General features: G+C 29.0%; 1 protein-coding gene across 2 annotated transcripts in view; it reads right to left on the bottom strand.

Moving 5' to 3' along the window:
- Positions 1–3,658: 3,658 nt before the first annotated feature.
- LOC123290603 (protein spire) overlaps positions 3,659–26,444 on the bottom strand; it is a 196,244-nt gene continuing 173,458 nt past the window's right edge. Inside the window, exons 8-13 of one of the 2 annotated variants that reach the window (XM_044870855.1) lie at positions 12,972–13,096; positions 9,824–10,073; positions 6,140–6,585; positions 5,236–5,337; positions 4,585–4,970; positions 3,659–4,010 (exon numbers count right to left, since the gene is read on the bottom strand). In XM_044870855.1, the coding sequence (XP_044726790.1) occupies positions 3,803–4,010; positions 4,585–4,970; positions 5,236–5,337; positions 6,140–6,585; positions 9,824–10,073; positions 12,972–13,096 (1,517 nt within the window). In that variant the 3' untranslated portion in view covers positions 3,659–3,802. The remainder of the gene's footprint in view (positions 4,011–4,584; positions 4,971–5,235; positions 5,338–6,139; positions 6,586–9,823; positions 10,074–12,971; positions 13,097–26,444) is intronic. The other variant, XM_044870856.1, reaches the window with a different exon arrangement.

The following is a 26,444-nucleotide window of genomic DNA, read 5'->3' as shown; positions in this document are numbered from 1 at the left end:
GGAAGTAATAGGGTATTCCACTATTTTTGAAAAAGTACTTCAAAATGTTGATTTTGCTAATAAAAAGCCACCACCATGACTCATACCGCTATGACATCACAACAGGGCTTTACCGCGTTTTAGGTCACGTGATATACAGTTTAAAAATTACGATTTTTAATTTTAATATTTTAAAAGAAAAAAGTGCTTTTATGACTCGAAATCAGAATATTTAAGTATATTTTTACATAAATTTTAACTTTTTTCAAATTTCATGATTTATTTTTGACTAACGATAATACCCTATTAGATAAATTTATATGAAGTAATGTTGTAATTTGTTTCGAAGTTATATTTGACAATTTTATCCCATAGAATCGTATTTTGACCAAACTGTCATCGTGTATAAATCCGTCACAACTAATGTGGATGTTAGGGTAGATGAGGGTAAATAAAAATCTACAGTTTTTTATCCAATAATAAAATATTTAACAAAATATACAACATATTATTAAATATCTCTATTATATGATATCTTCTCATTTTTATTAAAAAAATCAATATAGTTTTCTCTCTTTTTATTTTTCAAAAATATAATTTTTTTTAGTTGCCATTATTGGTAGTATTTTTTAAATATTTAGTATTTTTTATTAAATTTTGAAATGATTTGAGAATTTATACTATTTATTAGGCACCGTTTTATTCTTTATATAATCAATAAAAAAGGAAAAAAGAAAGAATTATTGGGTTGGGACAACGAAATTTATTTATTTCTTAAGTGTCCCATCATTTAAAAACAACAAATTTGATTGTCTTAAATAAAAAATTCAAGAATTATTTTAAGAAATGAGCAATAATTTATTTTTTTTGTACTTAAGAATTATTATGGGATATTTGAGGCATTTTAAAAAAACTTGAATTTTACTAAAATTTTTGAAAAGAGTCTCAAATTTTGAAATTATAGGTCAAAATTTGTATTAAAAAATTAATTTAATTATACGCGCCTAAATTTTTTATTAAATAGCAAATTTTTGGAATTTTTTTTTTTTTTGTTATTAATAATTTTTAAAATTTTATTTTGGAATTGTGCAAGAAAATCAAAAAAATTCTGTTTTTTATTTGTCTTTATATATTATTAAATTTTATATACAGAGTGGTCTCACTCCATCTCTCATCATGATAAAAATTAATATAATTTTTATTGCATTTCATTTCAATCTTTTACATAGAGTTGTTTTCAGAAAAAATTAGCCTTCAAAATTGCGGATGAATTAGCTTGTTTTTAAAATTAATTTAAGGTGGGAAAAATTAGATATTATATTCTATCAAAAATATCGAAAATTTGAATAGAAGCAATTATAGGTCATAAGTGACATAACTATCAAAATACAGTAGTTTGTTACCAGATTAAAGCTCGTTAGAAATTTATTGATGGTAGAAGCAAAGAACTCCGAAAATTCTTTCAAAAATAATATCATTGCGTCAAGCAGTCATGCACGGATCTTACGAAGGTACTCACTTCCGAGATCCGTCGACTACACCCTATCTTCTCCTAACTTCGGGAACAAGTTCTTAGAGAAGAAGGTAGGATGTGGGGATTCCTCCAATAATCTAGCTAGATTTACGGATATAATTTCAGATGCGAGATCATTGTAGCGTGTATTTAGCGGAAGTGATGGCTATTTACAAGGCATGTGAATGTACAAGATTGAATACTCCCATGTGCAAAGACATTATTATTTTGACCGACAGCATAAAAGCGCTAAAAAACTTCAGCTGGGTCTACCTAACCTCGAAGGTAGAAAAAGACAAACGTCCTTAAATGAGCTGGCGGAACAAATGAATGTATACCTAGTATGGGTTCCATGACACAGGGACATAAAAGTAAATTGTGGAATCGACAAGCTTCCTAGAAATGGCAAAAGGCTGCTGGACAATAGATATCCACTTGAGTAGGCTTTTTTTGACGACCTCTCCAACCAGAAATCCGTTGACGTCAAAGGTCTCCTGCTATTCTTAAACAGCTTTAATTAGTTCATCGAATAGTGGTCGGAACTGGGCCAGCCCTTTTCGATATCACAATGGACCCTTTTACCTAAGTGTGTTCTACTTCAGGGCAGTCACTAACCGTAACCTATACCGTAACGTCTAGGTATTGGCTTTTATTTTTCGTTTGATTTAATTTTGACGACAGTCTTTAATAAATTTCGACGTGTATAAATAAAATTTTAACTGTCTTCCACAAAAAAAAAAAAGTAAGGAGGCGAAGACTCATTGTTTATGAAAAGACCTCTAACCTAAACAAATTTCTCTCAAATGCAGTGTGACCACCATGTTTTTTCTCTCTTTGATATCACATTATTAAATACAAATATATATATGTATAGGGATTTTTTTTTAATTATTCACAAAATTAACGAAACGAAAATTTAAAAAAAATATTATTACAGTTCTTTCTCTTAATTCGTGTTAATTGTATTTTGAGTTTAAATAATTTTGCTGCTTTTTTTCCTAGTTTTTCTTATTTCTACATTACATAAATATTTTGAAAAATAAACAAAAATAATAATAATAATTAATAATAAATTGTTTTGTTTTGTTTAAATTACATTATTTTCTAAGAAATAAAATAGTTTCTACAAATATTTACACATGCTTAAAAATTACACTTTAAAGAAAAAAACGAAAAAAATTAAATTCAAAATATTTTTTTTTTTTAAATATCAATCCCAAATATATTTTGAGAAAGAATTAAATATTTTACTGCACACGCAGTGTTGCCAGGTTTATAAAGTTTACGTAAAGTGTTTTTACATAGAATTTTACAAGTAAAAATATTTTACAAGTTTGGTTTTCAGTTCGTCAACAATAAATTTTATTTGATAGTATTTAAAAAAATTGTGTTCATCTTCACTAGGAATTACTCACCGTGGAAGTTTTTTTTAAATATATTTTAGACAACACCGGTTTCTGTTTATACATACGATATTTGAATTAATTAGAATAAATTCCAAATAAAATAAACTTTCGTACTTAAATGAGTCCTACATGCCTTTCTTTTCGATATTTGATAATTATACTATCATGGTGAACCAATTTGTATAAAAAAGTTTGTTTGTGTTTGACAAAACGATTTTTCAAGACTCGAGAAACAGTTGATGTTTTGCGTATAGTAGTTTCATGAAAACGGTTTGAACATCACTCGTTATTTTTAACAGAAAAAAGTCACTTACACGAAAGTGTTTTCAAAGATTTTGTGTGATAATTCTAGTGATAAAAAGTTGACTGGCTTTTTAGTCAAATTTCTTAAAACAGATTAGAGAAAAATCTATGAAAAATCAAGCGTTTTTCTTTGAAACATATGTATGCTTGATTTTTGGTAAAGTATTCTCCCTTCTCGACCAATAAAGACGAGCAATTAATTTTATTTGGAATTTTCTCTAATACGGAATTGATATACAATCTTAATTATACATACATACAGGATGAATCATGGTATGAGCATGGAAAACATTTCATTTATACTGAATCATCCTGTATACTCATAAAAATAAATGATTAATTATAACAAAAAAAAAATTAATATCACAGTAAAAAACAAATTTTTCAAAATGATTTTTTTATTGCATAAAAAAAATCATTTTCTTTTAACAAAAAAAAAAATTAAAAAAATGAAATGGAAAAATTTGATAAATGTCCAGAGGATGTGATACGGGGAAATGAATGATTTTGATATAGTTGGAGTAGGAAGGGTTGAGGGGGGGGGGTGTTAATATATGGATAAAGGAGAAATAATGTAACAAAAAATATTGTTCTGTTTTGTTTAATAAACAGGTGATAAATTTAATGTTAGATTACGTAGAGCATTGTTGCGTATAGCTGTGCGATTTGTACGCGATGATTTGATAATTTGTATGACCATTGTCTTACAATCATGGCATACAATCATTTGCATACCTTTTAGCTTATCAGCTGTGGAGGATTTATCATCGAAGCGATTTAGTTGTGTTTTTGCACGCGCCATTCGTGACCTAAAAAAATTTTTTTTATTAGTTAATTAATTTTTGATTTTTTGGATCTGGTTTCACTACTCTTATATAATGCCCCGCAAACAAAGTTTAAACAAGTATATTTCGGTGAAAAATGATTGGATCTGAATGAAATAGCTTGTAATTTAATATTTATAAAAACTTCAATGTTATTCCACTTTGGATGTGGACGCATGATAAGAATGCTCATGTTTTGTAGAAGTTCTTCCTTAGGAAACCTTAGTAACAGAATACGACGGAATTCGATTATCCCGATGACACAGTATTTTATATTAAAAAATTTAAGTCTGAGAGTAAAGAAGGCTGAAGTGTTTACTCTGAAAAACTTGCCATTTTCACTACATACACACTGTAGTGAAAACGATTTTGAAAATTCAAAAAAACGCATGGAAAAATACACATCTTAACGATTTTTTATCCGTAAAATCAACATTTACCGAGATTTTACCACCTGCCTCTAAAATTTGGTTGGACTCCGCTTTAACATAAATCTAGAAGAACTATATGTCTGATCTAAAACGAGTGAAATCTCAACAACAACAGACATATTACAAACCTTCGTTCACTAATTGTAGATGCAGGACTTTCAGCTGGTAAACTTGTAGGGCCTTCCATACTTGTAGCCATACGTGATTCAACACGTGATCCAGGTGCTGAATTTGATGATTCAATGCCATTATTCACACCAACTCCATTAGCAGCACGTTGAAAATTCGGACTACTTGGAGCACTACCCACACTATTATTCCGTACTATATTATTCCGTTGATTCTGTAATGACGGTTGTTGCTGCTGTTGCTGCTGTTGGTCAGGTATCATTAAACGTGCCATTAATGAGCGTGGGAATGTGTCTTTATGGTTATCATCTTCCGGCGAGGACATTAACGTTGGGCTTAATAATACAACGGGTACATTTGAAAAATGCTCTGTGGGTATTCGCATCTGAAATTTATAAACATAAAATATAGTATTCAGTTGAATGAAAGTTGTTAAGGTCAAAGTAAGAGATTTGATGGTGATATTAAATTTTATCTTGATCTGCAGTGCTACTTAAATTTTAATTCTTGTTCGTGGCTGATAGAGAAACACTTCAAGTTGATTTTTAAATGATTCATGAAGATCGCGAACTAAATCAACGTCTTTCTTTAGGTGTCCGCCTTTCACCTTTCGCAAAAGTTCAATAAGAATTAATTTTAAAAATGCTCACCTTTGAGTGACACTTAGCGCACACAGTCCTCTTACACAATTTACATCGTTGACCCCAAGGACCAAATATACCAAATCGTGTTTTTAAGCATAAAAAGCACACCTGGAACAAAATCAATTAATTAGAAACAAATTCAAAGTTTCTTGGCAATATAAACCTATGTGAGAAAGCTTAAACCAAATAGACCTTTTTCATGAAAAACAGAAATGCTTTTTGATAATTTTTTATGAAAATATAGGTCGAGTAGAGCCTGTAAATCGAAAATTACGCATTTTTAACAATAAAAACACTATGAAAAAAATTGTAAAAGTCACAATATTTGAAATAATTTCAAACGATTTTTTTTGGCTCCACCGCACACGTGATCTGTGATGTCAATCCGACAAGCAATGACAATAAAACAGTGTCAACAGTTGTATTAATATATCATTATTATCAAATTTAAATGACGTCAAATCTACCTTCGTGTAACATCGTGTGTTTCCGGGTATTTTTTCGCCAATTTGAATTTTAATGATTTTCATTGTCTGTTTTCTTGGTCATATGGCTCCAAAAAAATCGGGGAAAAAAATTAGCCCATTTATCAAGACATTTACTTTCATTTAAAAAAAAAAGAAAAAAAAATGTAAAAAAGTCTATTCTGTACATATGTGTATCGTAGTAAAAAATAGTTCAATGTGTATCGGATAACCACAGAATTATATCTGTGAGCCAAGTTTTTTTATTTCGGCACTTACACTAAAATATTAGAGAAGCCACAAAATCGGCCTATATACAAGCTACTCTATTTGGCCTAAGCTTTTTGAAAAAATCTCGAATCAGACAATAATTAACTATAGACTTGTTCGCTGTAGTTAAGCATAAATCCTATATCATGCATATAAATATTTGAAAATAAAATTACTTTTCTCTTCTCCACATCTTCTTTAACATGACCCTCAACCGGCAAGCCTTCCAACTCGGCTTTTGTTAGCACTGACCGTATATGTACAATCTCCTCCAATGTTAACGATAAACGATCATCCAATGACATCGCCTCTTGCCATTGTTTTGACTGCATTAATTCATCTTGTAACGAACTACGCGACCATGACATCTCTGGTAAAGTTGTACCCAAATGATTTGAATCCGTGGTATCGTTACTTGTATGTGATAATCGTGAACCAGGACGTGATCCCGGTTGTGATTGCGGTACGGAATAACAATTATTATGATGATGTTGATAATGACTGCTACTGTACGCGGATGATTGATGCTGTATGCTTACTGGTAATTCTGGTGCGCATGCGACTACCGTATGACGTCGCATGGATGCACGACGACTGGGACATTGTGTTGCTAAATCATATGCTATAACACAAAATTGCTTATTTGAATAACTAAATATTTTTTTGTTAGACTAAACTTGTGTATTTTTCAATAAACAAACATTAATTCTCACTGAAATCCTTCGGAAACTAAGAACACTATATTTTTCTCGAAATATCTCGGAATATCAGATAATTTCAACCTCTCTTGAGATGAAAATCAAACAAACTTTTTTGAGATAAAATTAGCTACGTTGTTGAGATAGAATGCTAAAACAGACTATGATTCGGAGAAATTCCGTAGAAATTAAAAAAAATAAATACCACAATGGGATGAAAAATAAACTAATTTTCCCTTCAGAAATATTCTGCGAAAACTGTGCCAGATATGAACAATTTTCATACGCATTATTATTAGAGATGAAACTTTCCTACAAAAATGCCCCGGAACTGTATTTATTTATTTTTTTTTTGTTTTCGAGATATCCGTTGATTAAAAAAAACCCTACGAATCCTACTAGATTAATAGGTAAAATATCTTCAAAGGCTTCAAGTATTGAAAAATTCGAGTTTCAAATTATTAAAAATCTTATGGAGGGGAGATTCAAAGTTTAAATATATCCCTATCTTAAAAAATCGAAAACAAAAAGTGATTGAAAACTACACAAATTATCAGAAAATTTTGTGAGGATTTGTTCTAGAAAATAGTATAAATCTGTATTTTCATTTTCGAAATATTCTTTTAAAATTTTCATTTTAAAACAAATTTCGATTAGTAGAAATTTCTGGCATATCCAACATAGTTTCCGCTATATTTTAGGAAAAGAGTTTTATCAATCTTGGAAATAGTTTTTATCTTGAGTACCTTCTTCTTTACAAACATTTATGTCAATGAGTAGGTATGTCAATTATTAATAAATATTTTAAAGCAATGATGAGTGAAACACAAAATAGATGAGTTATTTGGAAATTAATCTGGCTAAAAATAATAGCGATCAATTAATTCTCGCTTCAATTTACTAAAAATGAGTTATTTCCAGCAGTTATTTAGAGAGAAAAATATTCGAAAATAATCTTCGATAATTAGAATGGAATTTTGCTCAAAGAGTTGCTTCGAAAAAATTTAGAATATTTATTGGATATGAAGCGTAATTATTTGAAAAAAAAGAAATACACTGAATGAACAAAAAATGAATTAATTGCGATTTTAGTGAGAATAATGCGTTAATTAAAAAAAATTAAATTAAAAATTAGCAAAATTAAAACTAAAAAAAATAAAATAACACCACTTATGCAACAAATATTAGAGAACCATGCAAAAAAAAAATTATGAAAAAAAAAAACGCATGCAAAAATGATTTTAATGTATGTATAGTCACAGACAGAAAAATTTAATAACATAATATGATGAATAATTTTTTATTTCTGTGACTGTACATATTATTTAAATAAAAGAAAATTAAAAAATAAGTATAAAAATGTATTTTTATTTATACTTAAGTTAAATTAACATTACGTTTTTAGTTAATTGTTTTTTTTTTTTAAATTAAAATTATATTTTCAAATTTTACAACAAAAATAAATTGGTCCATCTACAATGGATGGATGCTTTTGTAAGTACACACACAAATAATAATAGTTTTTCTTTTTTACAAACTAAAATCTAAAACAAACAAAAAAAGGACACATGTAATTAATTACTAAATACAAAATAAAAATTTTCGTGCTCTTGGTGTACTTTGAAATTTACTTCCAAGAAACATGAGCTTTCACAATATTGAATCAAATTCGAATGGATCAACTCAAGTAATCTTTGCCAATGTTATTCTGTCAAAAAGTAAGAGTTTGTAATTTAACGACGTTTTGATTTTCACTCCGCTGCAAAAAAGTGTGAAGTCGCTAAGATGAAGATTTGAGAAAACACTCAAAAGACAAGACAAAACTTACTACTTTCATCGATATTCACTGTTTTTTCGATCACATATGGCAGGGGTGGCGAATCTTTACGTATCAACGTATCATTTTTTCTAAAGAAATGTTTAGTGAGGCAATAGACGTGCCGTCAAATAATTTTGACTTCGTTATTATTGGTATTCTCAGTTAATTCATCCTCAATGACGTTTCCTACGCAATATCGAGCAAAAACCGCTAAACGTGCAGATTTAATGACATCAGTACTTTCGCCAAGACATAGCGATATAAAAGGAGCGGTGTTAATGTCAATTTTACATTTCCGACCAGTTTTAGGATTCTTTCTTTTATTATGTTTCTAGATAGAGAAGTATCTTCGATGCGCTGAATTATTTTATCATTGTTATCGAAATTAACGAAAAGTGAGGGCGTGCATGCTGACCAGACTTCCATCAAAAACTCTCCCTCTTGAAAAGGTTTACTATGCCGAGCAATTATATTTGCAGCCGAGTAACTTGTCGCGCTCGTATGACAATTTTTAGCAACATATTTGATCATAGATGTCAACTGTTTATTTCTGTCTTTCATTGCACTTACAATTAATTCCTTTTGTACTGGTTTGCTTTTTTGAGTAACGGATTTGTGAACCAAGTGTAGTAAACTTATTGTAGATGTTTCAATATTGTAGTCCAAGATGTAACTACCAATAACAAACGAGCGCGTGTTCGTAAGCCCACTCACGTTCGTTCGTAGTATAATACTTCATAGCGAACTATGTTATCGGTGGCATGCTCAAAATTTAGTGTCGCGTGCCATTTGTTCTCCATCCCTGTCACATGGAATTATTAAAGCGTTTATGGTAACATTCATAAAAAACGGCAAGGATTAACAATATTTTTGAATTTTTTAATAATATACACCATCACAATGAGTTTAGCAATTATCACAGAGTTTAAAGCGAAAAAGCTTAAGAATGACATCAATATTGCTCTCGAGAAGATGATGGCTATATTGGAAAACTTTTTCATATGACAAGTGTTTCGAAGGCAAGAAATTAGCTGGCAATGCTTATTTTGAAAGCGGCAAAATAAACATATTATGATTGATTTAGGATGGTTCTTACCTTTTGACTGAAAATTTCAGTGATTTTAGTATTGATTATTTCAAATTCCCCTGTTTATTATTCAAAATTTATCGCGCATGGAAAGCTCATGTTTGATGAACATAATTTTGTTTTCTTCGGCTAACAGCAACAGAACAGGGTAAATAAATAAGAAAATTTAAATAAATTAAACAACAATCGAAATATTTAAACATTCAACATTCCAAAATAAAAATTGAGTAATTTGGATTGTTTTAAAGGATCGTACACTCTAGCGCGTTGTCACAAAAGTGGTGATACTCGTCATTGGTGATTGTGGCTGCTGGGCCATGACTACCTGTACGCTTCCATGGATTTGTTGTTGACGATTGTTGTGTTACAGTTCTTTGTGGTGTATTGTTTGTTGTTGATGACTGTTGTGATTTTGGATATACATAACTTGAATCCAAAAATCCATGATCGCATGTATCGGTTGTTGTCGTTGGTGAATCTAAATCTTCGTCGTCGTCATCATCCAACTGTAAAAATAATCACAATGTTAATATAATTTTATTAAAAAATATTTTAGGCAAAAATTTTTCCTAAAGAAATTTTTCTTTTTTCCAAATAGGATATTTTACTCTATATGAGACAGTCTAAAAATATATTATTGAGATAGCTTAGGCAAAAAGCAGTCGGAAATGTCAGAAGTTTTCAGTTTTTATACCATGCATATATGAAATATACATAGTATATTAAGTTTAGTCCCAAGTTTGTAACGCTTAAAAATAATGATGCTAGGAAAAAAATTTTGTCATAGGTGTTCATAGAATCACCTAATTAGTCCATTTCCGGTTGTCCGTCCGTCCGTCCGCCCGTCTGTGGACACGATAACTCAAAAACGAAAAAAGATATCGAGCTGAAATTTTTACAGCGTACTCAGGACGTAAAAAGTGAGGTCAAGTTCGTAAATGAGCATCATAGGTCAATTGGGTCTTGGGTCCGTAGGACCCATCTTATAAACCGTTAGAGATAGAACAAAAGTTTAAATGTAAAAAATGTTCCTTATCAAAAATTAAACAACTTTTGTTTGAAACATTTTTTCGTAAACATCACTGTTTACCCGTGAGGGCGCCAATTAGGCGGAAATTTTATAATATATGTACAAACTATACACTAAATGTCGGTCGGTAATGCAGAAACCTATAAAGTCATTTACATATGTACTATACTTTATTAGTTATGTATGTGTCACATGTTTATATGTGTAATGTGATAAAGAAATCAACACTGACTATGCATGGTATTTCAACAATTAACTCAGTCAATTGTTTGTTTTCACTTGTTTTAATCAGTTTTTAGCACTATGAAATAGTAGCCGCCGTGTTATTACGTCATACGGCTGTATAAATTAAAATGTTTAAATTATAAATAATAGAGAAGTTGCATTTTTTTTCGAAAGTAATTAAGAAAAATTAAAATTTTTTATGTAATTTTACAATTAGGGCTTTTCCTCTGAAGATTAAAAAAAGATCCTCTAGATGGCAGGATATATTTGTACCGCCTCTAGTGTTGCCATCTAACATATCTTTTTTTAATCTTCTGAGTAAAAAGGCTAATTAAAGCATGTTATTTTTTAAATAATACTAATAAAATTTTTTAACTAACTACATAAGACAAATTATAAACATTATCATATTATCATTAAATTCGGACATACAATAATTAATAATATCAGGCCTTTTTCCTCTGAAGATTAAAAAAAGATCCGCTAGTTGGCAACACTAGGGGGGAGGGTGTACAAATATATCCTGCCATCTAGAGGATTTTTTTTTATCTTTAAACTATAAATTCAAATGCCAATGATATCAACAGTTTTAGTAACGTAGTAGATAAATGAGTTTGTCTCTCAACTTGCTTTTACTATATTATCACGCAATTTTCCATAGAAACAAGCCGAAAAATGTGAATTTAGCGTGATTCTGATTGAGTCATAATTTCAACGGGTAAAAATACGTCACAACCAATCACAAGTTCCAACCGGATTGTATTATTTCTATTTTTAGGGACCCCTTACTATCACCAAAAGACAATCTCTTTATTCGCGTGAGAGAAACTTATTGTTATTATCATACTAGCATATTAATTAATAAGCGGGTATAAGAAATATTGTATTAAAAATATTTTAGATATTTATTACAGGGAAATTATATGGAAATTTATGTAAATTATCATTATATAAATAAATCAAAGAAAATGTATGTTACAAAAACAATTGATCATAATGTGTTATTGTTTTGAATCGTGGATGTCGTGTGCCATCGTTCTTACGGTATTTAAATTATAACAAAAATATCAATAATAACGGATATATAGGTAACGTCGTTATTCGTAACACACATGATATCAGTTTTCCACTGCTGCGCAGATATGTACTAGATATGCGCATTATCTAACTAGGTTATAAACTTGACCTAAATAATATCATTTATATTAAGGTATATAATATAAAATATACAATTAATTCTAATTATTGAAATGTGGGAAATATATGGGTAATTTGCGTAACTTAAGTGATGACCTCTTTCCATAAATTGCATAACTATTATTCGATGCAATGTAATTTGTATTAATGTAAGTATTTTTATCGTAATTGGTGTTTTGCAGAGAATAAAATTGACTACAATTGTAAGGAGTTAAAATTACCCAATAAGTTTTATCGAATGGCAGAAACAAACTTTTGTATAATTTTCTTAATTTTTTCATAGGGGCGTTTTTCCATGGAAAATAAGTCAAAATTTTAATGGAAGAGCAAGGCCAAAAAAAATTCGTTGAATTTACTAAAGTTGATAATTTGAGGATTGGTTATAGTAGTTGTGTACACACACATACTGCGGTTAGTCAAGCGAACGATAGAACAAGGGTCAGATATATGCAATCGAAATGGTTAAGTTTTACGTGGTACTAAAATGAATTTACTAAAGCTGAAAACTGTTATACAGATTGTATATTGCATATAAATAACAGTTATGATTCTCAGTCAGTTAGGTGTTAGAACAGGGCTGGTCAGTCTGCCCTTATTTATGAAAACGATCCCAATTTTTGTAGTTTTTAAAGAAAAACTTACTATATTTTACCAAGTTTGATCATAATCCAAAATAAAAACACTTTTTTGAGATTTTTTAAGGGGGTACAAAAGATCGATTTTAATATTTCTAGATTTTCTGGTTTTCAAACGCCAGTTGCAAAAACTCTGTTAATTATAGAAGATTGTGGCCATAAAAAATTTTATTAGTCTCGTAAAGTTCTTAAAAAAATTAATTTGGAAATTTTTCCAATGAAATTTGAGAGTCTCCTGTTCGAATATTCGATAGATAATTCTGCTATGTAGTCACTATTCCTATATCTTATTAATCACAATTTGGATTGAAACTTACATTAATCGCTGAAAAATCAACTTTAATTAAACGTCTTTTTGGTGGTTGTGAATTGATTTGTGTAGAATTATTATCGGATTCATCTCGATATTTCGGTGAATCTGGAGGTGTTGTGTCAGCTAATACTGCAACAAAAAAAAAGTCAATTAGTACATAAATAAATAGAAAGTCCTTGATTTAAAAAATATACATAATGTACATCCTATTGAAATTATCTTTGGAAATTTTCTCATAATTATTTTTAATTAAGTATAAATACATTTCAAATACTAGGTATTTAAATTATTTTTAAATATATATAAGTGTTTCAAAGAATATTTTCTAATTTTCACCAGTTATTGATGATAAAATCAGAAGAAAATCATCCTAAAATCTTTAGAAACTAATTGAAGCCTGAATTGTTCTGTACTTTAAAATAGTATTTTTCTTTTAATAATTCTTTCACGTTCAAATACAAAGTAAAAACTTTATATAAAACATATTTTCCATATACCGGGTGTATAGCTTGAAAGATTAATATCAGTTATTAACAAAAAAAAAAGAGTAAAACATGCAATTTTACGTGAAATAAATAATTAATTTATTAACATTTAAAGGTCAATTACCCTTCGTATTGTGAATTATTAATTAGTTTGAGTTAAAAATCAATTGTATACCTAATAACTTAGTTTTAATACTTTTTAATTTTTGTTATGAGGAAATGAGATCAAATAAATATGTATTTGGGTGTCTCTGTGCGTTGACAGACAATATTGGGTGCGGCCATCACTATTGATAAATATTTTATGAAACATGAATCAAACTTATTATTTTATTCCTGCCTACTTGAACGCATAATTTTTTTTTAAAGTAATTTCAAAACCTACGTTTATTTTCTAAAATTACAAAACTGGTTTAAATGGAACATTTTGCTAAGCCATTCTAAATCAACAATAAATGAATTATGTTTGTTCGAACTCGATTATCCGTTGGAACTCTGTTTTTATTTTAATCACTATTATGATTAATTCCCAGCTATCCTGGAATAAATTCTCAGTTATTCTGAATGAGCTTTTATCATCCCTGTCTGGTATGATAATTCCCAACTGAAAAATGATAAAATAACATGCAGGAAGATAAATGGTTTGCCTCTCAACTTGTTTACACTATAACATATGCAAAATAACTTAAAAATATGCAGTTGTGTGGGCGTATTGAGTATATGTATACTCACTACGTCTAAATATTATGTACAGTTACACGACTGATGTCATAAATAGTGTACGTATGTTTAAAGATTCCTTAATAAAGTTATGAGGAATGAAAGTAAACAAACTCATCTTTGAAACGATATAGTTTTACAAAAATTATTTTAGATTGATAATTACTTGATTTATTTTTTTAATTATTTTACAAAATTGCAAAGAATTCAGATAAAACTTCTTTGTTTATTAAAAAAAAACATAAATAATGCATTTTATTTATTTATATCCGAGGCCATTCCATTAAAATTTTTCTAACTATAATTATGGTCAATTAAATTCACAATGTATTCAATCAATAATAGGATTCTTGGATAATTATTGAATTTATATTTATTTTTTACCCATAATACTTTTATTTTGTAAAGTTAAAATATGTTTCATTAACCTTTCCCAAAATGACCTCGTTTTTATTAGTTAAAAACTAAATTTCATTCACAAAATTATGCGCAGTACGGTGGAATTATATCAAATGCTGCTTTTATTAAAAATTTTAATAGTCCTTTGTGATTGTTAGTTTTCAAAAAAACAATAAATAAACGGTTGTTACTGTAAACACCTCGCATATTTTGAGCTGAAAATTCGCAATTGATTTTGAGCTTAAATTACCGCAAATATATTAAATTCTTAACAAAAGTTGTTTGTTTTTGAAAAAAAAACTTTTAATGTTTGAAATTCCTTAGTTCTTTTGATTTGAATGCCAGATTTTTGTAGAAAAACCTATATACTTCAATTCTGTCCAATCAAGAATTTAATTTTTGGATCTAGCATGTTTTTTGAAATTTGTTAGTTATTTTGTTGACAGGAAGACAGATTTTAATTCAAATTATTTCTACGGCTTCTGTATTTAAAGTTCTAATACGTATAAAGGCTACATTAAGAAAAATTAGGGAAATTCGGAAAAAAAAATTGAGGTTAGATTATGTAAGAATGTAGCAGCATCCCCTCTACATACGTACTCAGATTATCATACGGCTTATTGAAAAACACCCGAGAAATTTTTCGGATACGGAATCCTAAACTCGCACTTGTAACGTACTTAAGAACACTTTCCACTAAAATATCTTTTTCCTTAGAGCCTTCTCCAAAATGAACCGTTTTTGAGGATCATCGTCTATCTTTAGTTGTTCCGAGCACGGAACCCTAAATTCACACTTGAAACATAGCTAAGAACCCTTCCCATTAAACTACATTTCAAACGAAACAAAAAAATCCAAATCAATTCATCTATTTGGCGCTATGATGCCACAGACAGACAGACAGACATACACACATAGCGTTAAAAGATATAACACCCATTTTTTTGGTTCGGGGGTCAAAAAAAGCATAAAAGAGTTAATGATATTCAAAGGGACTACCGACTTGTTATCAAACATGTTAAGAACAATTCCGGTTCACTCAGTCTCAAAAAAAAAAATCCGCATTAAAATCAGTCCACAGGGACAAAAAGATCATTATGGCAACTACCGTCTAGAATGACCCAAATAATCTATTCGACATCCAATGCTGCTTGAATACATTCAAAACCAAAATCTTGACAAATCAAGACTTAATCAAAACTTTAAATGGAAATTTAAAGTTTTGAAAATATTAAAGAAAATAAGAGCTAAAAGTTTAAATCTTTGACCAAATTTTATTAAAAATATGAATTATTTTCTTATAGTTTCTCTTGAAAAACAAACAACTTTTATTTTAAACATTTTCTCTTAAATGAAATACAAAAGTAATTCTAGCAAATAAACATCAAAACAATAGGCAAGTATTGATTGATTCTTCGAAATTATTTTTAGAAATAATTGGTGAAAACAATCATTTGTTTTGAAACCTAATTTTTAAAATTCTTTCATATATTTGTACCATGTATTTTCTAAGTCAGCTGATGGTACAAATCGATTGTTAATACCCCCCTACCTTCTCTTTTGTTAACATAACGGATATGAGTCATCTCATTTCGAATTTAAAACTTTATTTTTAGATACCTTTCTGTGCTATGGTAATCGAATTAATTTGATTATCCCAATATTTCGAATCTTGTATCACATCTTCCACATCCGAACTATTTCGATTATCAAATGAGGATGAACCGTCCGATGAACCATCATTATTTTGGGATATAGCACCCTTTTTTCGAATATTCGTCGATGTTTTTGAATCTTTTGTTGTTTGAGGCGGTGGAACAATTCCAACAATTGAACGAGGTTTTCCTCCAACAGCAAATTGGATCATTTTTTCCCCTAATTTTTGAACGCTATTTGTATTTACGTAATTGAATAAATTGGATCATTTTTAGCGATTAAATTTTCACTTTAATTTTAATCAAACACATATTTTAACACAATTTTCACAGGAAAATAATAGAATCAACCATTTTAGTTATTGAGAACACGAGGAAACGGCGGAAAAACTTCACACAAACTCACTTCATTCACGAACATTAAACCAACCCCAAAGCGTATACGATATTAGTTGAATATCGTCGTTTTTTTTTCTATGTTAGAAGGAAGGTATACTCTGTTCGTGAATTGAGTTCGGGTAGTTCGGTTTACTGTTGTTGACTTGCGTTCAGTGATATTGTGATACCCCTACACAACCACCTTCTAGAGAGTCGAGGGTAGTTTTGTGTTGTCGTGGGTCACGTTGCATATTTATTCGTTGAAATGTAATAAGGATTGAATGTTACCACTAGGGAGTTGCGGGGGTGTACTATGGTGTCGATGGTAAATAAACTAACAGCGATGGATTATGTTCTTAATACTTAATATAAATACTTACTTTCTTTTTTTATTAAAGAAAGAAAATATTTTCTCTGCTTTTAGTTTTATTAAAAATTTATCGTTTTCCTAAAAAAAATATTTATTTAATTCCCTCGAGAAAAATGTTTTCAGATATTTTTCATAAAACATTAAAACTGATTGGATAACAAACAAAAACTGAAAAAAATCGAACACAAAACTCGTATATTTAAAAAAAAAAAATTCCAATTTTAGTGTGATATCAATATTTAAAAAGCACTTTTCAAGTATGTAATTCTACTAAATTTGGGTCATACTTTTCAAAATTATGATCAAAATTAACCTAGCTCTAATAGATTTCAAGAATGTGGAGTCCTGGTCCCGGAATTAAACACATAAGTGATAGCTAGCGAAAAACAGATATCACAGTTGAAAAGAATGACCCAAAATTACTGGGTTTCAAAAAAATTCTAATAAAATCGGATTAAATTTGCCTGTGTTATCAAAAAATGAAATTTTTAACTTTATAACGTCATTAGAATCCAAAAAATTTAACTTTGCTCTATCACTTCCAAATTTTATCCAATTTTGATAAACCAAGTATGTAATCCTACTAAATTTGGGTCATACTTTTCAAATTTGAGATCAAAATTAACTCAGCTCTAATAGGTTCCAAAAATGTGAAGTCCTCGTCCCGGAATTAAGCATATAAGTAATAGCTAGCGAAAAATTGACATCACAGCTGAAATAAATGACCCAAAAATAGTGGGTTTCAAAAAAAATTTCACTAAGATCGGATCAAATAGGCCTGTGTTATAAAAAAAATCGAATTTTTAACTTTGTGACGTCATCAGAATCCAAAAAATTTAATTTTGCTCTATCACATCCAAATTTTATCCAATTTCGATGAACCAAGTATGTAATCCTACTAAATTTGGGTCATACTTTTTAAATTTGTGATCAAAGTTAACCTAGCTCTAATAGGTTTCCAGAATATGGAATCCTGATTCCGGAATTCAGTTCATAAGTGATAGTTAGCGAAAAATTAACATCACAGCTGGAAAGAAGGACCCAAAATTAGTGGGTTTCAAAAAAATTCCAATAAGATCGGATCAAATTTGCTTGTGTTATAAAAAAAATGAATTTTTTAACTTCATGACGTCATCAGAATCCAAAAAAATTAATTTGTGATCAAAATTAACACAGCTCTAATAGGTTACAAGAATGTGGAGTCCCGGTCCGGGAATTAATGATAGCTATGGAAAAATGGACATCACAGCTGAAAAGAATGAAGCAAAATTAGTGGGCTACAAAAAAAATTCCAATAAAATCGGATCAAATTTGCTTGTGTTATCAATTCATTTTTTAACGTCATTAACGTTATTTAACGTTAGATAAATTAATGAGCGCCAGTTACATGATTCTTTAATAATTTTTTGTTGTATGTATAAAACAAACGTTTTACAGAAGTGTCAAGTGCCAAGTCCAGAAGTGCCAATTTTGCTTGGAAGGTGCCAATCTTGAACCAAAAAACTTGTTATACCTCATTTTCAAGAAAAATAAAAGTTGTAAAATAATTTTTAAATTTTTGGAAGGCTTCTAAACTTTATATAAAATTTAGAGACCATTTCTCATCCTTTCAACCCTAAGTGTAAAAATTTGCATAAAAATTCCGAGGCTATTTCTACCAGATTCACACAAATACATGAATTTTTCATTTAGTTGTTCAAGAAAGAACTTTCTTAATAATATAAGTAACTTATAAAAATTTTAAAACCACAAATAAAACTTAATACGAAACTTAGTATTATAATTACTGTGGTTTTATTTATTTCTAAACAGAATCAAGTATTTTTTTCACATATTTTTTATATCGATGTTAACAATCTACATAACTTATGCATTACAATAATTTACAATTAATTTTAAAAATAGACTAAAAAAAATTTATTTACACATGCAGACATATTTATCATATAAATAGAGGGAGGGGGGAATAGTAGCATGAATTTTAATTTCGAAATTTATCCGATGTACAATGCATCGACTCTCATGCCCCAAGAAAGTAAATAGGTACTATATAGTAATAACAGGATTGCTGTATATAAGTTATGAAATTAGGAAAATTGAAATTTTAATCGTTGCCGGAGTGTTGAGTTAATGGAAACCAATTTCGATTTTCGTATGTAGAGGACACTCTCAAAATTAAATACATAAAAAAAGTGCGAGGGTTGTCGTGAAACATCTGGTAGGAACTATGCATTTCACTATAAATTATGTATAAAACTTGAATGGGTTTCGATCTGATGACCTTCCGTATGAGGAGTGGGCATTATAACCACAAGACCAAGCCCTTTTTGAGATTTTTTTTCTTCTTTATGAACCATAGAAAGTGACAACCAGTATCGATTGATCAATGATCGGTCAGTATCAGACACTTTTCTTCGCCGGACACTTGGAAAGCTAATTTTAAGCCATTTATTTTAAAATATGACTGGGTCTAATAATATTTTTTCTTTAAATTTTTACCGTCGCTACGAGTCTGCTTGCCTTATTTCATTTCGATTGGATCACGGGGAAACGGTTAAAAATCGATACAATTTTTTTTCGGCAGACAAGCAGACACTACGAGTTAAAAAAAAGGGAGTAAAAAATTAACCCATAAAAACCAAGTTTTTATTATACTCCCTTTCTTTATGTAAATTTTTTTGTAAATTTTCATTTTCGCCACGAGTCTGCCAGCAAAGTTTCAGCTCTAATGAATAACGGGGAAAGGGTTAAAAATCGATACAAAGTTTTTTCAGCAAACAAGCAGACACACAGACACTGCGAGTTAAAAGAAAGGTAGTAAAAAGAATTAAATATTGTTCTCTTTATAATATGTAGTACAGGTGACATGATGGTCTTAAAGTTTCGATTAAAACAAAGATATTGTTTATTTTACAACGAGTTTTTCGTTTCGTTTTTAATAAACATCAACGGTAAAGATTACTTTCTCCCACTTGATATTAAAAGTATAGTGCATCTTACTTATATCTATCTATAATAATATACTAATCATATTTTTGTGGTTTTATGAATAAAATAAACAACTTTCACCTTTTTAAGTTCAAAAAACAACAACTCGTTGATAAAAATCGTGAAAGATTGGAGTTTTGAAGATGTCATTGTTTTGTGAAAAGGAATTTTGTATGAAGTCACTTACAGGGTCATGATCTAGCGCCTTTCATTTCATGTCCTATTACGGCATACATAATTAAACAGTATGTTAATACAGCTCATAAGGCGATTTTTATTATTATTATCGTATAAAAAAATAATAATTAATACAGAAGAAAAAAAATCCCATATTTTATATTTCCCTGCCAAAAGTTAATCATAGATTAGGTTTGGTTAAAGTGGCTGTCGTGGGGTGGGACACACTTAGATCATAGGGTCCGTTGAGATACCGAAAAAGATTGACCCATCCCCGATCATTACTCAAATGAACCATTTGGAGCTGTTTAAGAACAGCAGGAGTGCTTTGATTTCAGCGGACTTCAGATAGGAGGCATCGTCCAAGAAAGGCTGGCTCAAGTGAGTCTACCTCCTTGTGGCAACAACTGGACATTGACAGACAACATGAGATATCAAGTTAATCATAAAATTAACTACATTTTATGTCATGTGTTATTTTAGTTACGTTTTTTGCAGATGGATTTTTTCGCATTTCAAGTTTTGGTTTTGGAAGTTTTTTAACGAATTTTGCTGTGGGAAATTTTATTTTTTTATCGGGCATTAAAATATTTATCTTTATTCTATTTTTTTTTGGCGCCCTATTAGTTCAGTTGGTTAAGGCATAACCAATTACGTCTGCGGTATGCTTAGGGGAGCGGGTTCAATTCCCACCGTCGCAACAAAATTAATTTAATTAATAGTTGTGATGGGCTGGTGTATTGGTATAAGCATGAAGGAGGTGCACTCAGCCTCTGAAATTGAGCAGCTGATAAATGAAATTATCAGCGGAAAATGAAATTATCACAATGGGCTCTATAGTCTAATCTTGTCCTTCGTGGGTAGCCAATATAACCCAACCTAGCCTAACCTATATTATTTTTTACAGCAATAAGATAAAAAGAAAACTGAATTATATAATTACATTTTTTCGATCCCTTAAGGATGTATGAGCACGGTAGTGGGAGCACAAATTTAAAAAATATATATTTTCTAATGATGATAAATTATATTATAACTTGACAATATAAGACGAAAAATAAGAATAAAATTTTTGAATATCTGGCGTTATTTTCGAAATATCGAAAATTTTGTTTAATTATTCAGCTTTCGATATTTCGATACCCAAGGCACATATCGAAAAATTTTATTCTTATTTTTCGTCTACATTCATGAAGTTATAACAAAATTCATCATCAAAGTTGAAAATAAGATAAAAATAATTTCAACCCTTAATCTACCCTGCTCTTACATCCCTTATATGGACGGAGACACTTAGTTTTTTTCTTTTCTAATTCATTGCTAATATGTTTACTTTCTATTAAAAAGTTTTTTTTAAATTTGTTTTCATTCATTCCAAATGAAAATTATCAAAAACTTCCAAAATATGTCGTTTTTTGAGATTCCTCCATAAGAGCCAATGTATTTTATATCGATTTTTAATGACTTTTTTCTTAAAAATTTGCACGGATACCTAAGCTGAAATTTTAACCACATATTCTTTGAGTAAAAATCTGCCTATACAAAAATTGTGAGCCTTTAAACCAAACATTGTTGTCATGCTCATATATCCTTAACATTTTTTCTGTCTATGTCAATAATGGTACACAATGAATAGTGTAAATGTGGCTTTATAATACAATCTGAGACGAATTTATTTTATAGTAAATATTTTCAAATTAAAAAAAAAAAAAAACTAAAAAAAACTCTACAGATATTAAAAATTAATTTAATTTTTCAATAAAAATAATAAATTAAGTTGATTTACTTTATTTAATGATTTTAAAAATAATTTTTTTCTTCTTCAAAAAAATAACTTTGATATATTTATAATTTTGTTTGGTGGAGACTTAAATTTTTTCTAATTGACAAATTAAAATGTCATTAAAATTATAACAAATTTTTAACCTAGTTTCATAATTTAATATGTTTTCTCATAAAAGTTTACGTATAATAAGGGATAAAAAAAAAAGGTTTTTTTCTTTAAATATAAGATTGAATGTGGTTGGAAGCTTTATTTAAAACGAGCTTTTGTATGTGACTTCTCTCATTTTATAAAAACTTGTAAGCTTTGATAGAATAGATGATGACGGAAAAAGGACTGTTTAAAATTTATACTGAATGGATATGGAATTCATAAACACTTAATGATTAATTAATTTAGTATAATTCTGATAAAAATTTTCCAGAATAAATGGGATATATTCCTGGGATATGTTTTTTAACATATCATGGTACCCAAATTTTAAATAACACAATTTGGTAATACACGCTTAAAAAACCTTTAGTTATTACCCAAGAGTCTTACAAAAATAATTGGTTTGGTATATTGGACTTCTTGGGCTAGCTTTTGGTCCAAGGAGGGAGACAAAACAGTAATTTTTAGATTAACGAAGAGTAAATCAGAAAGTTTTGGTCTAAACTTTTCATAAATTGAACTTTATTTCGACATAAACACATACTTAAAAAATATATGGCAAGCCTATGCCCAGAGGGGAGGGCAGTTCCTACAATCACTATTGGTCTCGAAGAAGTTTTGATTTAAACACTATTTAATTACTATTTGGGGATCTTGTTAAAGCTTTGGTGTGTGTTTGAACAAACTTGATCATGTGGTGAGCGAATTAATCTCAAGTTTTGCACGTTATTTCAAATATAGCAGAATAAACTTTAATATTTCCTAGTATTGAAATCATTCATTTGATAATAAACTATAATCGAGGGGTATTTAAGGAAAATAAATTCTATTCGAACGAAACAAGCTTTAGTGTATGTTACTAATACAATATTTTATCTTCCTGGCGCTTCCACCAATTCGAAAAAACCATCTATCACGCATTCAAATTAGCATATTTTAGGACTATTTAAATCAATAGATTTTTTAACACTACTTTGAAAATTAGGTTATTTCTAAAATGAAAATGATAAAAATGATAGACATCCATGTGTGAATTAAACAAGGCTCTCAGAAATCTTGGTCAGTAATGTAGGTAAAAAGAAATGCTTATATATGGATATAAACATTTATATGAATGTGTGTGTAAAAATAAATATGCATATGTGAAAAATATTTTTTAAACTTTTACTAAAATATTAAAATTCCAAAACGCGAGAATTTTTTCTACGTAGGATCAAAAAATTCTTTCTTACAATAAGATAGATTTTATGAAAAATCAAAACAGTTTTGATTGTCACAATTATTCCACTAGGTTACGTAAGAGTAAGAAGGATTCAACTGTAATTTTCACATACTCATTTTCAGGAAGCACAAACGCCAGAAAAATTTTTTTCTTTGAGTTATGTGTTTATTAAATAAAAATATATCATACTTTATAAAATGTGGTGAAAAACTTTTCAAATTTATTTCTAAATAAACCTTAAGAAGTACATGAAATTCATATCATATCCAGCAATAACGATGCTATAAATTTGATTTATCGTATGACATTTCTTTTGTAAATGATATTTCTCGCGCTACAGGAGTGTGAAATCTAAATAATCGTCGTGGGTGAGGTATACTAAGAGGTTAAAATACGTAGAAGTTGAATCTGAATATTTATAAAGATCTTGTGTAGGTTGAAAATGTAATGAAATTTATTCCATAAAAGTTAAAGCATGATGAATCGATATATTTTACTACAGATGAGAAACGAATATATACAATGCAAAGTGTAATGTAAGTTGCCTACATGCATAACGGTTTATTTATTTTATCTAATAACGGGTGTTTTAAAGAAAATATTTTCTATTTAACCTTTGATATACTATCTTTTTTATATTATTGATTTATTTAAAAATAGTATGGTAAGATTTTGTACCAAGATTCAAATGTACCTTGAATTGTTCGTAGTTTCTCCGCAGATTTTGATATTCATGGGATAAAATTTGTATTGAAATGTTGGTATTTTATTAGAATGCAGGTAGGCTGAAGACTGATTGTCGATGTGGTTTTATTTTCGATTAAACTAAAAATATAACTTTTTGCGAAAATTTCGAATACGCAAAGTGATGTAGGTATCTTGAATATAACAACATAATGTACCTTGAATCTAACAATTTAAATATGGTTATTATATCTATAAATTAATTAAATTTTAAAATTTTACTCATGTGTTTTATGGGTTCCCAAGTATAGTTACAAGCAAAATATAAGTGAGTAAAAGAAACCTCATTTACCCCGAGTCATAGCTATTGCTGGAGGCTCTGAAAATAATTCCTGTAAGAGGAACATATAAGGTTTTCAATGTTTCAATCAAATACATTCTATGATGCTATTATTTATAGTGAATCGGTGAGGGTGATTCTAGGTACACTAGGGTGTGAACCATGGTACATTTTGCTGTTGTACCATGATTTACACGTATCGATAGTTGATTAATATTTTAATTTAAAAAAATACATAGTGTTGAGCAATAACAGCGTTGTAATCAGAGACAATTTGTATTGTGATATTTTTAAAAATGCATATAAATGTAAATTTTGATTATAGGTACAACACCTTCCCCAATAATATAATAATTATAATAACTATTTATTATTATTGATTAAATAAAAATTATTAAAATTTATCGCTCTAAGCATTATTATGAATATGATTACACCAAAGAGGAGGTTTACTCTTGTTGAAAGGAAAGTAAATTTTTTTTCCTCTATACATTTAAATATCCGGTTAATTGAAAGTTTTTAATAAATCTTTTTTATTGTATCGGAAATATTTATCATTTATTTGGTAATTTTATCGATGTATTTATTATAAAAATTTTGCCGCTTTTTTAACACGCGTATAAAATTATAGTGAATAATGTATGCTGAGGGCTATTAAAGGCTAGTGACGTTTAATTACTGATATGTTTCAATCAAAGACATTGGATAATATGAAATTAAATACGTTTTAAACTGAGTGTTATTTGTGGTGTTAGTAACACGATATAATAATGGAATTGAAACTATAGCTTTATTCTTTTTGATTTGATGTAGTACATTAAGTAAGTAGAAAAAGAGAGTGATATTACACAGTAATAAAGTTTTTTTCCTCTACTAAGAAAACCCCTGACATAAAATAAGGTCTGATCTATTAGTTTGCAGCATCGTAGCTCCTAGACCCATTTGAATTTTAGGAAAGAAGTTCCATGTCCCGGCCTCCGGATGTAAGCGAGTTGGTAGAAATCGTCACGTAAATATGTTAGTTATGCTGTGTGTATATGTGCACGTGTGATATTCAGCAGACTACAAACGAGTGTGTGTGTGTGTATGCGAGTATCAAGACTAAACTCTTTCTTTCTCTGTTTACGAAAACGTTAAAACTTAAGGAATTTCCTGTATGAATGCAGTTGTTGACAGATTTGGCAAAATTTTTTTCACAGACCCAGAATAATGTTAACTGTGAAAGTTACAGAATTTTTGGACGATTCAAAGCATGTATAATTTACTGTCCTCCCAGCTTTTTTTAACGATATTAAAAAATTCTCTCGGCAGAATTGAAAAAAAAAGTAGGAGAGTTAAAAAAATGTTTTAGTTGGTCAAAATTGGTCAAAATTAGAACGTAGGCATAATTTTATTAATTTCATGTTTAAATGGACCAAATTTCTGAAACCTTGGGATTTAATAGCAAGCCTTATGCAAGTGCTTAAATTTTATCTCTTGTTAATTTCTGTCGAAAAAAAGTTTTGCCATAGTTTTAGTATTGGTACTGCAAATACCATAATTGTTTTTTTCTTTCTCAAAGTTCGTTTATTTATTACTCTATTAGCGAGAGACAATGCCTTGAAATTGATAATAACTTCCATTTGAAACGATTTCTATTTACAATATAAATATTATGTAATCATTTTCTATAGACGTGAATGTAAATAAAACCACTCACATTACCCAATGAAGTAAATAAATTTTAATATACTTAACGCTTATAATGTACTGTTCAAAGGTCACATATTATATTTCCATAAATGTCATATATTTATAATGAAAGGTCGAAAAACATACTTAAAATTCCCTATAGAAATATTTGTTGCTATTTTTTAATTGAAAAAAAGTATGAATTATTAATATTTTTATCGAAATATCGTAACAAAATAACAAACATTTGATAATAAAAAAAAAAAAAAACTAATGTTATACATACGACGCGACGTCATACAGTATTGTTTTTGGTCTATAGAGAATTTTATATTATCATATCATTCAAAAAAAAGTTAGTCTAAAACATAACCTAATACACCCACAATATTTCAGAAAAAAGAAACATATTGTAAATTACAAGGTGGGGCAAAACGCAACGACAAAATGTG

This window comes from Chrysoperla carnea, chromosome 1 (assembly GCF_905475395.1).
Source record: "Chrysoperla carnea chromosome 1, inChrCarn1.1, whole genome shotgun sequence".
Taxonomy (NCBI): domain Eukaryota; kingdom Metazoa; phylum Arthropoda; class Insecta; order Neuroptera; family Chrysopidae; genus Chrysoperla; species Chrysoperla carnea.
This window is presented reverse-complemented; position numbering and strand designations above follow the sequence as displayed.